This window comes from Tauraco erythrolophus, chromosome 21, assembly GCF_009769465.1.
Source record: "Tauraco erythrolophus isolate bTauEry1 chromosome 21, bTauEry1.pri, whole genome shotgun sequence".
NCBI classification, from domain to species: domain Eukaryota; kingdom Metazoa; phylum Chordata; class Aves; order Musophagiformes; family Musophagidae; genus Tauraco; species Tauraco erythrolophus.
In genome coordinates, this window is record NC_141485.1 from 11,571,365 (window position 1) to 11,585,481 (window position 14,117).

At 57.9% G+C, this 14,117-nt stretch overlaps 1 protein-coding gene across 5 annotated transcripts in view; it reads right to left on the reverse strand.

The window, feature by feature from the left end:
• Positions 1-1,696: 1,696 nt before the first annotated feature.
• Positions 1,697-14,117, reverse strand: part of CUX1 (cut like homeobox 1) — a 358,862-nt gene continuing 346,441 nt past the window's right edge. For all 5 annotated transcript variants that reach the window (XM_086624375.1, XM_086624373.1, XM_086624374.1 and 2 more), the window contains 9 exons: positions 12,536-12,672; positions 11,991-12,057; positions 10,720-10,832; positions 10,150-10,266; positions 7,796-7,879; positions 7,240-7,296; positions 4,196-4,276; positions 2,242-2,306; positions 1,697-1,757 (listed from right to left, as the gene is read on the reverse strand). In XM_086624375.1, the coding sequence (XP_086480501.1) occupies positions 1,697-1,757; positions 2,242-2,306; positions 4,196-4,276; positions 7,240-7,296; positions 7,796-7,879; positions 10,150-10,266; positions 10,720-10,832; positions 11,991-12,057; positions 12,536-12,672 (782 nt within the window). The remainder of the gene's footprint in view (positions 1,758-2,241; positions 2,307-4,195; positions 4,277-7,239; positions 7,297-7,795; positions 7,880-10,149; positions 10,267-10,719; positions 10,833-11,990; positions 12,058-12,535; positions 12,673-14,117) is intronic.

Sequence of the window (14,117 nt, forward strand, 5' to 3'; positions counted from 1 at the left end):
AAAAAAAAAAAAAAAGGAAGCAAAGCACAAAAGCAACAAAGGCAATGCATGTCTAAGTTTATTCTATCACTTGTCCCGCAGAATTCAACATCTATTTTAAAGTCATTTCTGAAGAGTACAAGTGCGAATAGCCGCAGAAGTTTTGCAATTCCAAGACGCCACACGCAGCTTCTAAAAAAAGCAAATTTAACCTTCCCACCAAAGCCCCAACGAGCAGCCCACCCTTCCCTGGATCACGTTTCCCAGCTACTGATTTCAGAGAGCAAAAACTCATCTCCTCCACATCTGAAGCCGATCACTTTATGAAGACGTCCCCGGTGTCCAGCACCATCACCCCCCGGCCCCTCGCTGGCATCGCGCCCCGCGGGAGCCTCCCTTCCGCACGGGCTCAGTTTACCCCGCGCCGAGCGGGACAGGTGCAGGTCGGTCCCTCGGGGTTCAGCCCTCCCTTCGATTTCTGAGTATTTTACATTTCGCCGCGGGCCACAGCTCCTATAAATAAACCTGGGCCGCCCGTGGCAGATGCGCAGCCTGTCGCTGCCTGCACGCTCCGTTAGAGGCCCCGGCTTCCCAGCAGCGTGAATGTGAATAGATCCGAATCGGCAATGAAATATTAATTGGAAGCAACACTCTTCTCCTGCCTTCGGAAGGGAATTTTAATTGAGGACCACGCTAACGAGCTAATATCTTCCTGCACCATGCGGGCACAGCGAGCCGAGGCACGAAGAGGGGGTGTTGGGACTTGCTCTTTTTTAATCAGCCTCTCCCATCACCTCTGTCTGCCCAAATCAACCCAAATGAGCAGCCCAGTGTTTATCACCGAGGGAACCCGCCACCAGCAATTGATTGATTTGACCTGGGGCTTCCTAGAAGGGTCAGATGTTGAGCAGATCAGTTGTAGGAGGCAGGTACTGCCCGGCATCAGGTGAAGCTGTTGAACCCAGAAGGGCAACCAACGCTCAGCAGAAACATCTCAACAAGAAGAGAGTCTGGAGCATCCTTGTGAGACCAGTCCTGACCAGCACCACCTCCCTTCATGCCCATGGAGCCCCACCTCGCCGGGCTGTTCTCAAACTGAGGGCTCCAGTTCCAGAAGAGCATCTGCTGGTGCTCAGCACCATGGTAAGAGGTGCTGCAGGAGGTTCTGAGAAGCTGGAGCACAGAGCTGACCAATGGCTTCGTTTGGCTGGAAAGGCAGCATGAAGGCGACGTGCAGAACGACCTCATCTTCGGGGACTGCTGATAATTCAATAAACCGCAGCAAAATTCTCAAATATAATTTGAAAACGCAAGTTCAGGAGGTTGGTTTTTCTCCCCATTTCTGGCTAAATTTAGTGCAGTGTTGCACTGGGCTCGAAAGAGGATGGGAAGAGACACTGCATATGAGAGGAATACCTCTTATTTTGCATTTTCCATGTGTTTTGGTAAAGACTGAGCTCTCCAGGACAGCAGGAGGACATGGCACTGCTGCAGCCTCCTCCGGGGAGGGAGGGAAGGCTGGGAGCGCCGTGTCCTGCGAAACGACTCTCGGGAGCTGAGGCTTTTGATTTCCAAGGGTGGGAGTGGGGCTGGATCATTGCCTCCATCCTACGAAGCAGAAAGCAAAGCTACAGCGAAGCGGCTGGCAGGGAGCGAAGGGACAGATCCTGCTGCGGGATGAAAGGGGAGCCGGCGGCGGCGGGGTCGCGTCCGGCCGTCACTGCCACATGTCGCCCGCGTCCCCGTTCTCGTGGAACTTGTGCACGTGGTCGGCGTACCTGGGGAGAGGGCACAGCCACGTTAACTCGCAGTAAGGCCCGAAGTATTTTGGCAGCCGCTTCGTTTCGCAGCGCCAGCCGCGACCGTTAGCCCCACGCGTCCCCCCAGCCACGGGCAGCTGCAGCCGGGAGCCGCTCAGGACAACGGGAGTGGAGGCACCGGCCTGATCCTCATCTGTGGGCTCACGTTTGGCTTTAGCAGCCTTCCTCGCCGGGCAAGAACCGCTCACGGGAAGGGATTTGGGAAACACCTGAGTGAAGACAGGCGGTTGCCCTGCTCCGCTCACTTTTTCTCCCCACCATCCTCATTGGATTAAGCATTTAAACCCCAGTTAACCACCCTTGTTTGCAGGACAGAGGTGCACCAAGTGGTGCCCCCCCCAAAAAAATCTGCTGCAAACCAGCACGCTCTGGTCCACCAAACCCAGGTGGATGAGGGTCCCGACCCCGGGGCCGGGCTGCCCCAGCCCACCCTCACACCCACTTCTTGGCGCAGTACGCGGCACAGTCCCGTCCCACGCTCTCGCTCCAGGCCGTTTTGTAGAGCACCTGCAAAACAAGCAACGCCATCAGCTCTGCTTCCACCTGCCCGTCTCTGCCCGCCCTCGCAGCCCCCCGTGTCACTGCCGTCCCGTCCCATCCTGTCCCCACCATCCCGTCCGCACGGCCATCGGCAAAATCCCCGCTGTGGCGTTTTGTGCATCAAGCAGACACCTGAAGTGATGCTCTGGGTAAAAACCAGCGTTGCAGCCTTGTGTGACCAGCACAGAGAACCCCAGTGCACGTTTCGGGGGCTGCCCTCGGGACGGTCAGGATGACCCTTTCCCAGCAGTTCTTTTTGCTGGGGCCGTGCTGCCGCAGCTGTGGCGGTTTAGGGCGAGGCGGGCACGCTCTGGGTTTCACACGGAGGGTGAGGACTTTGGAGACATGGTTTTGGCACAGGCTTAAGGAAGGTCACTGCTCGGTTTGGTCCCTTCTTTCCCTTCGAGCCACTGGGTTTCCATTTCAAAGCTGTGGTCCGAGGAGGCAGCGGGGGGTTTTGGGAGGAGGGAGAAGCCACCCCATGCCAGGCCGATGCACTGGGGATGTGTAAGCCATTGGTATCTTGGCACCAGGGAAACACTCTACTTCCACAAACACCCTTCTGTCGGCCTCCAGACGAGGGCTGGTTGAAATCACGAGAGGCAGGAAGGGGGGACGGCTGTGATGTCCCCCGCGATCAGCGGTGAAGCCATTGCTCCCACGGCGGGGGTCCCTGTCGGACACACGGTGTGTGCCCAGCCCAGGCAGTGCTGGGTGCTGCATTTCAGACCCTTTTGTGTCTAGATGAAGTAAAATCATTCCAGCCATGTAATATTTATGAATTTTACTCTTTTTTTTTTTTTTTTTTTTTGGTTAGAGCTTTAAAATTTAATGATATTTAACTTTTTATTTTCTTTGCTCCTTTCCTCGCCAAAATAACACAAAGTCGGCTTTACTTTGAGAACATCGGGACAGAAATATTGCTCTGATTTGTCTTTCATCTCATTCCACCATTTAATTATTTATTATTTAGGGTTTTTTTCCCCCTTGAAATGATAAATAAACTCCCAGAAACCGTGGTAGGATATAGGAGGAGTTTGCACAGCGACTGACTCCCAGGGGATTCAGGCTGGCTAAAGCCTCTATTCCCAATCAAACCTCCACTTCCAGAGAAGTTCTAGAGGTCCCAACCCTAATGTACAGTTGGGGAAATCTGAAAACTAGAGAAAAACAGAGCCACAGGGCAAGTAGGAAACATGGGGAGAACCAGAGCTCGCACACTGTCATGAGAGCCAGAGCCGGTCGCCCGGGCGGGCAGCAAACATACGCGGGCTCCATCGCGCAGGAGGTTAAGGGATGTACCCAGAAACGGGAAGGTGGAATTGCACGTGGTCTAGAATCAGGTGATGTGGGGTCATGGGGCTGTATTTTATTCCTAAAATTTCTCATGCTGCTAGCTTCCCAATAATTAACCCGAGTTTAGCTGCCTGACGAGCGGAGGGCTCGCTGCCTGCGAACCAGACGCGCCCGCGACTATCATAGAACGGTTAGGGCTGAAGATGCCAGACCCCACGCGAGCTCCCGGCATGGCAGCACCGAGTCCCCACGGCTGCTTCCAGGCACAACCTGAAGACACAGACAGCTTCCAGCTCCTGCCCTTGGGCAAGTCCGTGCCTACCTGAGGGTGGCCATCCCCAACCCCTGAAGCCAAGGGGGATATTTATTGGCACGTACATGTCCCCGCTGAGCCGTGCTGCCCACGCTCCCAGCCGCCCCGCGCCTCTGGAGCCAGTGATACCCCAGCTGCAATGCACTCGCTTGGCATAACGTCTTAAAAATGCAAAAATTCCCCCTGGATGGGACGCTTGCTGCTGTTTTAATGGGGTGCCCGCCCCACTGTGCCCCCCCCCACTTACCAGGAAGACGAGACAGTGCAGGAACAGGGTGTAGAAGAAGGCAACGGTACGGGCTGTCTTGTTGGACAGGATGAGCCGCCCCTGCAGCAAGAGCAGAACGGAAAATCCCGTTTTAATGCGGGTCAGTGGAAACCAGCCCTCCCCGCGCACAGACTCGGAGAGACCCCGGCCGAGATCAGGGCCCTGTTTGTGTCAGACCCTACGTAAACTCGTGGGTGAGGCGGGACGCTTTGCCACCCATCTGTGCCCATCTCCGAGCAGCTGCTCTCCTTCAAAAGTGACTGCCACAAACGCGTATGCTCTTGGCCTAAAATTGCCCAAATCAAGGTGAACTCAGGACTGCCAACCGCGGGGTTTCCCCCCACTGGGGTTCGTTTTGAGCGGCCTTTACTCCCGCTTTCCCCATCAGATCTGCCTGCTGTCCCTGCGCCAGCCCCTGACTCGGTGCCTGCCTGCGGCTCGGCGCCGCTCCGCAGAGAAACCCCGGCAGTAATTAAGTCTTGCACAGTTTTAATTGACGAGCTCGAAGAAGTTGTGATTTGCAGCGTCCCCTCGCTGCCTCCTCGGCAGGGCGGCCGAGTAAACCCTGCGCCGGCGCTGCCAAAGGCTGATCCTACTGCACAGCCCTGCCTGCGCCCCAGCTCTGCTGCCGGACCCCAGGAATGGCTCAGAGGATGATTTCATGCAGCCTCCCAGGCACCCTGGCCCGTTTCAGGGGTCGCCCTGGCGTTTTCACACTCCTCCAGCTCCTGGCATCCCTCCCTGGGAACCTCCAGCCAGCTCAGCCTAAAGCAACTGCGGTCCCATGCTGCGGCTCTGGATGCCCTGGCACGCACTTGCGCTGGCAGCGAAGGGCTGGTGAAGTGGGATTAGGGCTTGGTACGGCGTGGAGCCCCCGGCTTCGGCAGCAGCGAGGCGCTGTGCTTGCCGAGAGCCGCGTACACCCTCTGCCAGGCTGCGGCGATGGCTGAGCACCTCGCAAAATAAAAGCTCTCAAGCGTGTCAGTCGCTGCTGGGCTGTCGATTTTAGGGGAGCTGCGTGCCAGACCCCTGGCTGCTTTCCCCAGTAACAGCCCTTCTGCTGCATGGTGGAGGCTGGTGGTCCGGGCAGGTCTCTGGAGTCCTGCGGCTTGTCCAGCCCTGTGCCAGCCCGCAGAGATGTCGAGCTCACGGGGGCCCTGGAACCCTGCGGGGCTGGGCTGTGCCATGCTCCATCCCCTCGTTTTGGAGAGGCCACGGAACAGCGCCGGACCCTGACGATGTCCAAGCCCTTCTGGCCCATGATACTGGGGTCCCGACGGGAAAACCTTCGCGTCCATCCCTTTGGAAGAGCCAAAGTCAGGAGTAACCACAGCCTAGAAAAGCAGCTTACGAAGGACGCATCCTGCCTTCCTACACAGCAACTTTGTATGCCTGCTGTGAAAGCCAGGGATTCATTATGGACATAAGCACATTCCCCGACCACCACGCGGGCTTTCCAAAGCTGGCATTAAAACCCACAGATCTCCCACCAAACCAATTCTGGGCTGGAATCTTCTTTGCTATTCACGGCCACAGTAGAGGCTGCTGGAACAAACAAGATTATGTTCTTAAATATTCCCAAGGAATAACTCCCCATAGTAATTTTTTTTTGTAAATGCCTTTCATTAATTCTCTGCGGTGCTGGCACGCCACCCAATCCATATTCATGTTGGCATTTGCTTGGTTTTTATGCAAACAACAACTTTGCCTCTATTACAAGATATTTCTGTACTCTGTGGCTGTTGCAGACCAGCGGTCCTGCATTAACCTCTGTTGCGCCGGATAGCAAGGGGTTAACTCTGCCAAAACCTGATCCTGAGCCTGCTGCTAATGTCACAGGTTCAAATATAAGTCAGATTTTCTCAATAACCACGTTTTTAGCTCAGAAAGCAGCATTCAGCCCTGAGGGATGGCAGTCAAAGCCCACAGTGGCAGCAGCAGCCCCCCTGCCAGCCCCGGCTCAGCCGAGGACCCGCTGCTGCGGACACTGGCAGCTCCCCCGTATTTTCCCTGATGCTTTTTTATGGAAGGAATAACCAGAGCAGGAAGAGTCAGGGCTCGGGAAGAGGCTTTTCTGGAGAACGCGGTAAGAAGCCGCCGCGCGCCTGAGGACGCTGTGCTGTGCGAGGCAGAGCATCTCCCTGGCACGGGACCCTCGCAGCCTGTCGCACGCCGGCTCCCCAGCGGCGGGGTGCTGGGGCTCTGGGTGGGTCTCCCGTGGGGAGCTGGGCTGAGCTAACCCTGACTGCACCCTGTGTGCAAAGAGAGTGTGTCCTTGGGCTAGCCCTCGGCCAGGGGTGCAGCACTGAGCCCCCCAGAGAATCACAGACTGGTTTGGGTTGGAAGGGACCTTAGAGATCATCCAGTTCCAACCCCCCTGCCATGGGCAGGGACACCCTCCACTACACCAGGTTGCTCAAAGCCCCATCCAACCTGGCCTGGAACACTTCCAGGGATGGGGCAGCCACAGCTTCTCTGGGCAACCTGTGCCAGTGCCTCAGCACCCTCAGTGTAAAACCTTTCTTCCTCAGATCTAATCGAAATCTCCCCCATGTTACCCACCCGTGGTACCCACCCACGTTACAAATCAGGAGAGGTGTTTCCCGCAGCCCATTGCATCCCTCTCCCAGAGCTGCCCGGGAGCCGTGGGCACAGCCGGGAGATCCAGCGGTTCATGGTGATCCTCTGGGACATAAGCTGTCCCGAGCTCCTGGGCTGTGCCCTGACACTGCAGTGGCCTGGGCTGTGGCATCGCTGGCTGGGCTGGGGCTGGGTCACCCGCTCCGGCCAGGATCCCCTGGGACACTGTGGGATGGAGTAGGGCAAAGGGGAAAGGAGGAAAGCGAGTTCTCCTAAACCAAACCCCAGCGTGGCCCTGGCGTGGTCTGCACCCGCTGCCCAGGGGAGCAGGGATAGGGTCTGCCCCCCACCTGGGGCCAAGCTCAGCAGCAGCGTTCCCGGCGCAGGCACTGCGCTAAAAACCTTTCGCCACCCGCCGTGGCCCGGCGGGTGCAGCCACTCACCATGCTCAGCGTGGCCTTATCCCAGGGACTGAGGCTCAGGTACTTCCGCTGGCGTTCCTGCGAGCAAACGGCACGAGAAGCTGATTTTGAGGCTCAAAGGGCTGATTTAGGGTTTGCAAATCAGGGAAGGAGCTGTGTGCCCCGGGATGCTCCCACCCCCCATACACACAGCCGTGTGTTGGGGACACTGCGTGTGGACGTCGGCTTTTTTCAGTTTCTGATGTTTAAAGCGAGCGGCATTTGAGTGTTTCACACTTTCAGAGCGCTGCCCCTGGATTTCATCCGAGTGATGAAATCATTTTCCCAAGAGGTTTCATCCTCTGGCTGCTCCTTCCCTCCAATACACCCGACCCACCTTGCTGCAAGCAAAACCAGAACCCAGCAAAACCACCCAGTGGCACACTGGAAACCCCCTTCCCTCCCCAAACCCATCAGTGCCGTGCTCCCACGCCGCTGGAGCATGGCCAGCTGAGTCCTACCCCGGCTGTGGGGGGACACGATCCTGCGGCACGCGGAGGGGCCAATGCGGAGGGAAGGTGCTGGGGCCATTCTGTACCTTCCTGCTGAAGGAGGAGAAGGGGTCCAGGCGCTCTTCGTACTGGGAGGAGTAGCGCTGCTCGGTGTCGTCCCGGCTGCCGCCCTGCGGGAGCAAAGGCAGCGTGAGAGGCAGCGGGTGCCGGCGCTGGCGTAGCTGCCGGTACCTATCGCCCTGGTGCGAGGGATGTACGGACACCCGGCACAGGGCCAGAGCCCCCCAGCCCCCCTGAGCTGCTCGTTTGAAAGAAATGACTCCCAAAAAGATGGAGCAGCTCAGCCCAGGGCTGATGTTTTGGGGGTTGTCAGGATCCGTCCCCTTCAAAAAGGAGAAGCGCAACAGGGGCTATTTAACAAAGTCCTTTCTTCTACAGGGAATCCACCATGTCCCCCTGTTTTTTGCCCTTCCCGTGGACTTACAGTGGCCTGTGCCATCCCAGAGAGCTCACCTGGAAACGCCCGGGCTCGTGCAAATCCCACCCTGAATTCCTTTGCTCTGCGCCACGCAGGAGGGACACCATGGTTCAGGAGGAGGAAACGGTTGTTTAAACATACGGCTGTTATTAGGTGGGCAAAGGGCGAGGAAAATGAAGGAAACTCCTTGAAGGAGTGAAAGATTTCGGTCGGTTCAGACGGGCTGGGTTTCAGACAGAGGCTCCCCTCGCACAGCTGGATGAACGGCGGCAGCAAGTCCCGAGGATGCTCGTGCAGCCTGGGCATCCCTGCTCCTCCTTTCTCCAACGCTACCTCTGCAGGTCATGAGAACTGCAGGCTCCACATCCTTCCTCCCAAAACCAGCCTGGAAACGGCACGTGCTGTCACCTGGCACGGTCACAGCCCGTTACGAGCCCCGGTTCCCAGCTCCATGGGCAGCGTGTCCTTGCTCAGGGGCTCCGGTGCCAATCCATCCATCCCGCAGCACCGTGCCTTCTCCACCTCCGCCCCCCCCCGCCCGGTGACACTGACATTTAACCCAGGTCCTTCTGGACCAGTTACTACGTGCCGCTGGTTGCCCTCCTGCCCGGCACGCTGCCCCGCGGCTCCGTTTCACCGCGGGCAAACCCCGCTGCGCGCAGACCTTTAGCAAACGTGCCCTTAACGTGCCGCAACACGATCCATGGGCACCGCGCGGGCAGGAGCCAGCGCTGAGAACGGCTCCCAGTTTAGGGGCGATGCATTGGCTACGGCCTGGCCTTACTGAACGATCTTTGATGATTATTTTTAACGTGTCACATGCCCGTTTAGGTGGTGAATTATGCAATCCCCCGTGCCGCTGCACCGAAGGCTTTTGCTCTTTAGATCATGCGAGTGGCATTCAGGGGTTGCCTCGTGGCACTGAACAAACAGGGATATGATCCTCCATGGGAGAAACGGGCAAAATGTCAGAGGGGCCGACCCAGTGTCATCATGGAGACATAAATAAAAGAACCAAATAAGGTCCTTGATGACTGTAGGAGTTTCCCATCCCTGAACACTGTTAAAACACCCGTCAATAAAACAGGCTCAGTCCAGGCAGTGCGGAAAGGCAGCAGCCTCGGGGGGGGATGGCAGGGCGGGCGGCAAGCAGGGCGAGGAGCTGGCATGCCAACCGATGTGCCTTCCCTGGTTACCATCACTTTTGCAGTTTTTAGGAAAGCCCGAGGTTGTGGTAGCCCAGCTCTGACCGAGGAAGTGGTGGCAATCAAAAGCTCCCCAGGCAGCAGCCCTGGAAAAACTCCAGGGATTCCCAGGGATGAAACCCCCAAGGGATGCAGCACAAGCAGAGCCGGTTCCAGTGAGGTCTGACCCTGCTCCCCAGCCTCCTCCTGGAGATACTGGGATCACTGGGACAGTTTGGGGCTGGTTTCTGCTCTTTTGGCTGCCCAGGAGAGCAGGAAGCTGAGCAGCTCTCTCTGCTGGCCCCAAGAAGCTTGGGGCGGTGGGGAATGAGCACAGGTATGACAGGACAAATTGTTTTCCAGGCTCTAACTGCAGGGATTTCTTGCAGGAGGTCCCAATTGAACCTGATCAGGCAGGAGCATCCACGACTTGCCCGCTGGAGCATCACGCTGACAGCCCTGAGCATCAAAGGGGTTTGTAGCAGCTCTTTCGAGGAGGAAATTTGAGCTTCTGGCATCAAAGCTCTCGGACACCCTTCAGCATGGTTAAAAACTACCTTCCCAGCAGAGGGGCTGGGTACCTGCTCCTCCAGGCAGAGCACTGCACCCTTCTCCACCCCACCTGTCTCCCCTTTTCTAACTTCCACGCAAGGTGCATGGGGGTAACGTGCAATCTCCCCATTGCTCTTGCACATGGAGGGCAACAGTCCATGTTTGGGATCTGTCCGTCCGTGTGAACCCAGCCAGAGGACAGACAGACGGACAGGCAGCCACTCACCCGGCCAGGGTAGCTCTGCAGGAACTTGATCTTCTCGTAGAGCTTGATGTTGTCGGCTCTCAGGTTGTCCAGCTCGCTCTGCAGTGCCTGCACCGTGTGCTGCATCATGCGGTTCTCCTGCACGGAGGAGCAAGGCGGCCGTTAGCAGCGAGGCCAGGGCGGGACAGGATCTAACTGGGTGCGGGGTGGAAGGATGGGTTGATTTGGTGCACCCAGCTGGGGATCAGTCCCCTCTCAGTAATTAAAATCTCCCGGCTTTGAATTAAAACTGCTGCCAAATGAAAATTCTCCCAGCTGCCGCTGCACCCCAGTCCGCCCATCAACAAATCTGATCCCTCCATGGCTGAAGAAGGCCCCGGGCAGCCGAGGCGGCTGTGGGTGCTTTGGGCTGAGACCTGGCCCCCGTGGGAGGTGCAAAGGCAACCTGCCAGCTTCGAACAGCTTATTTGGAGCTGTACTTCAGTTTGTGCTATTGAGCTATTGAGCTATTGAGTTTTTCCTCTAAATGGGTCATTACGGCAGCCAGCTCCAGACCACAGCCCCTGCTGGCTGCTGTCCGCACCGACGTACCCCCTCCAGCTCCTGGTTCCTGGCCCGGAAACGTTCCCTCTGGCTGGAGATGATGGAGAGGAGTGAGTCCACCTGTCCCTCGGGGAATGAGGTGCTGGGGGACGGCGGATGACCTGCGGGTGAGGCTTGGCATGAGAGACGACCCAGCAGATGCCCACCACCCACCCCAGAGCAAGCAGTCCTGCCACCGTGGGACCTCAGGGTCACGCAGGCACATAAACTCCTGTGCACAGCTATTACGGCAAGGACTGGTTTTTATGCTTTCATTTTTTGGGACTTATCCTGGGAATAGACAGGTTCACTCCCCAGGGACAACCCATTGCATTATTTGATGCCTTCCCACGACCCTGACCCTCCCATCCCTGCCACCACTCTCCCTCGCAGCTTCTGCAGCAGCCGGACCCCTAAGAAAAGACCCAGCACCACAACCAGCCCCTCCACCCACGTACTCTTCTCTCCCTTCCCCTCCACCCCTATTTTGTGCTTTCTCCTCTTTCAGCCACCCCAGCAAAGCAGGGACCAGGAGCCCCATTTTATGGATGCCCCACGTGGCTGCCCCCCACGATGGGGCTCTGCAGGTGTCCAGGGGGCTGCGGCCATCCCTCCAGCTCTGCCTTCCCAGCAGCAGGAGGCATCCGTGGCCAAGGAGAAACATGTCCCCGAGGCCATGACTCAACCGGCTGCACAGAGGAGCTATTCATAGAGCAGGATGGGTGGCTGCAGGTTGTTTGGCTTGGTGGGACTGTTGCTGTGATATTGTTTATCGTGTGTTTTCAAAACCTTTCAAAACAAAAAACAACAGGGGAAAAAAAAAAAAAAGGAAAAAGGAAAGGAAGTGGGTTTTCTTCCAGAGGAGCCAAGCGCCGTTATTTGTTTGATTCATTTTCTCCTGCAGACCTCAGCGCAGGCGCCGATCCGAAGGAAATGTTTAGCTCGCTGGCTCTGGATGGGGTTTGGTGTGGAAAGTGCAGGAGCTAAAGTGCAGGATGCCTGGTTCAGCTCAGGTTCACCAGCTCAGCATGGAGCCAGACCTGGCACGTGCCCGCTGCACCAGCTCGGGAGCAGCCGGAGAGCTGGCAAACCGTGCCGAGCATGGAAAACCCGTCACCGGCTCCAGTGAAGGACACACTGAGCAGCCGATGTCTGCGTCTGCTTAGCAGCATCCTCATGCCACCATCCCTGGAGATGTGACCACCATGCCCATGGCACCAGGATGGCCCCACCAGTGCCTTGGCTTGCAGCACGGCTCCAGCACTGTGCCCCCCTCTCACCGTAAAACAGAGCCGTGGCCTCCTTGATGGGCTCCGGTATCTTCTCCAGACTGGGGACGGCTGCACCCTGGCCAGCACAAGCAGAAGGGATTAAGCGTTTCCCACCTGCCCGAAGGTGCCTGGTCAAAGCAAACCCCTCCTGGGTCCTGCCACCACCCCGGCACCCACAGCCTCATGGGAAGCATCGCTGTCAAACAGGCACTCTGCAAGGATCAAGACTGAGACTACATGGAGAGGCTGGTGTTGCCCCCTCAAATCCCATCCTTTGCCCGGGAAGAAGAAGGGCTGGACAGTTGCTGGTTGCCACCACCACCACTCCCTCCCATGCCAACACCATCCCATTGCATGGGCATGATGCAACAACTCTGCCAGGTGAGTTGGGAGAAAGAAAGAAAAAGGAGGAAAAAAAAGAAGAAGAAAAAAGGAGGTGATAAAACAACCCCCATGCCTGCCGCTGCCCCCTCCATCTGTGATGGTCAACCCCAGGCCCATGTCGAGTGGTCCCTGCCCGCTGCCGGGAGCCGAGTGCCGTGGGTCGGGGTTACCTCTGCATCCGGGCGATGCACGGCGGACAGGGCTTGGATGGTGCTGAGGTCGTGCTCCAGCTTGGCGATGAGCTCCTTTTGGCCAGCCAGTGTGGACATGGCCTCCGTCAGCTGGATCTGCAGCTCCGCACAGCGAACTGGAAAACAGAGTCGGGGCCGTCACCTGGGGGTGGCCCAAAACCCCAGGTTTTGCCACGCAGACAGCAAAAAGCTGAGAAACGCCCACCTGGAACACCAAAGCCAACTCACGGGCAGAAAACCCGTTTTCTCCTTATTTCTGGGGTTAGCAGGAGGGACCAGACCTGCTTCAGGCAAAAGGCACCAGGGGCCCAGCCCAGCTTGGCGATGCCCCAGGGTGGGCAGCCATCCCTGGGGCAGGACCAGTGCCACTTCCCAGTGCCAGAGGCAACGTAAGCTGGCAGCTGCTTGCACCCGCACCGCTGCTTCAAATGCACCAGTAAGATATTTTTGGTGCCCCAGTGGTACCTGGCAGCATCCTGGCTGGGCAGAGTGGGGGGACCTGGAGAGGGGTAAGGGGAGCTGAGCCCACGAGCTGATCCCCTTTTCTGCACGGAAAAGGCGCAATGGAGGAGGCTTCGGGCAGCACGTCCCCGGCCGTGGGCGCTGGGACAGGCACACACGGAGCGGACAGTTGCCATGGGAGGTTGGAGCGGGGTGAGGGACATCTCCAAGGAGAGGCTCGGGTGGGACCAATCCTGCCCCCAGGCACTGGGTGAGGCTGTGCAGCCCCCAGCATCCCCGCTTGGCCAATTTTCGACAAATGAGCCCACTTCCCAGTTGCCCCCCCCCCCCCCCCCCCCCCCGAGTAAAACCCACACCCTAAACCACAACAGGCGCTCACTGGAATGCTCCAGGAGCAAACCAAAAGCTTCCCGTTCCCCTCGTATAACCCCGGCCCAGATGCGAAGCCACGGAGAGACACGTCGGGGCCAAACCAAAGCTGCAGCGAGAGAAGCAGGACCAGCACCCCAGGGCGAGCTCCCTGCTCCGCCTGCGAAACCACGCCGAAACGCAGAGCGCCAGCAAGACGGAGCCCTGTCCTGCAGCAGAAATCTGTCCTGCAGCAGAAATCATCTTGTTTCACCTTCCTCCCTTGTTGCCAGCAACGTCTGCACCTCGGCCTGGCTGAAAAAAACCTGCTCAGACCAAGGTTCAGACCCTGCGTTTTGCACCGCCAGCCTCCCCGCAGCCGGGACGCAGGATACGGCCCCCTGTGCCTGGATTTCCAGGTGGGTGAAAGCTCAGGTCCCAGCTGTTCCAGTCCCTCCCTGATAATTCCTGTTGTAATTATTCCCCTGAATTCCAGACGGCTGGAAGGCAAAAACCAAAATTTCTTATTTATCGACAGCCAGGGAGCAAGAATTTCCCGGGAAGCAGCCGCGCTGGAGCAGCGCCGAGGGCAGACTGGTGCCCGCGGGGCCTCGTGCCCTCTCCAAAGACTTCACCGAGAGGTGCAAGCATGCGCAGCTGAATTCCAGCTCCCTCCATCCTGCCGGGCTGGGAGCCGCCCCGCGCACCCCAAAACCAGCTGCGGCGGTGGGGTCCGTGCGCGGGGCTCGAC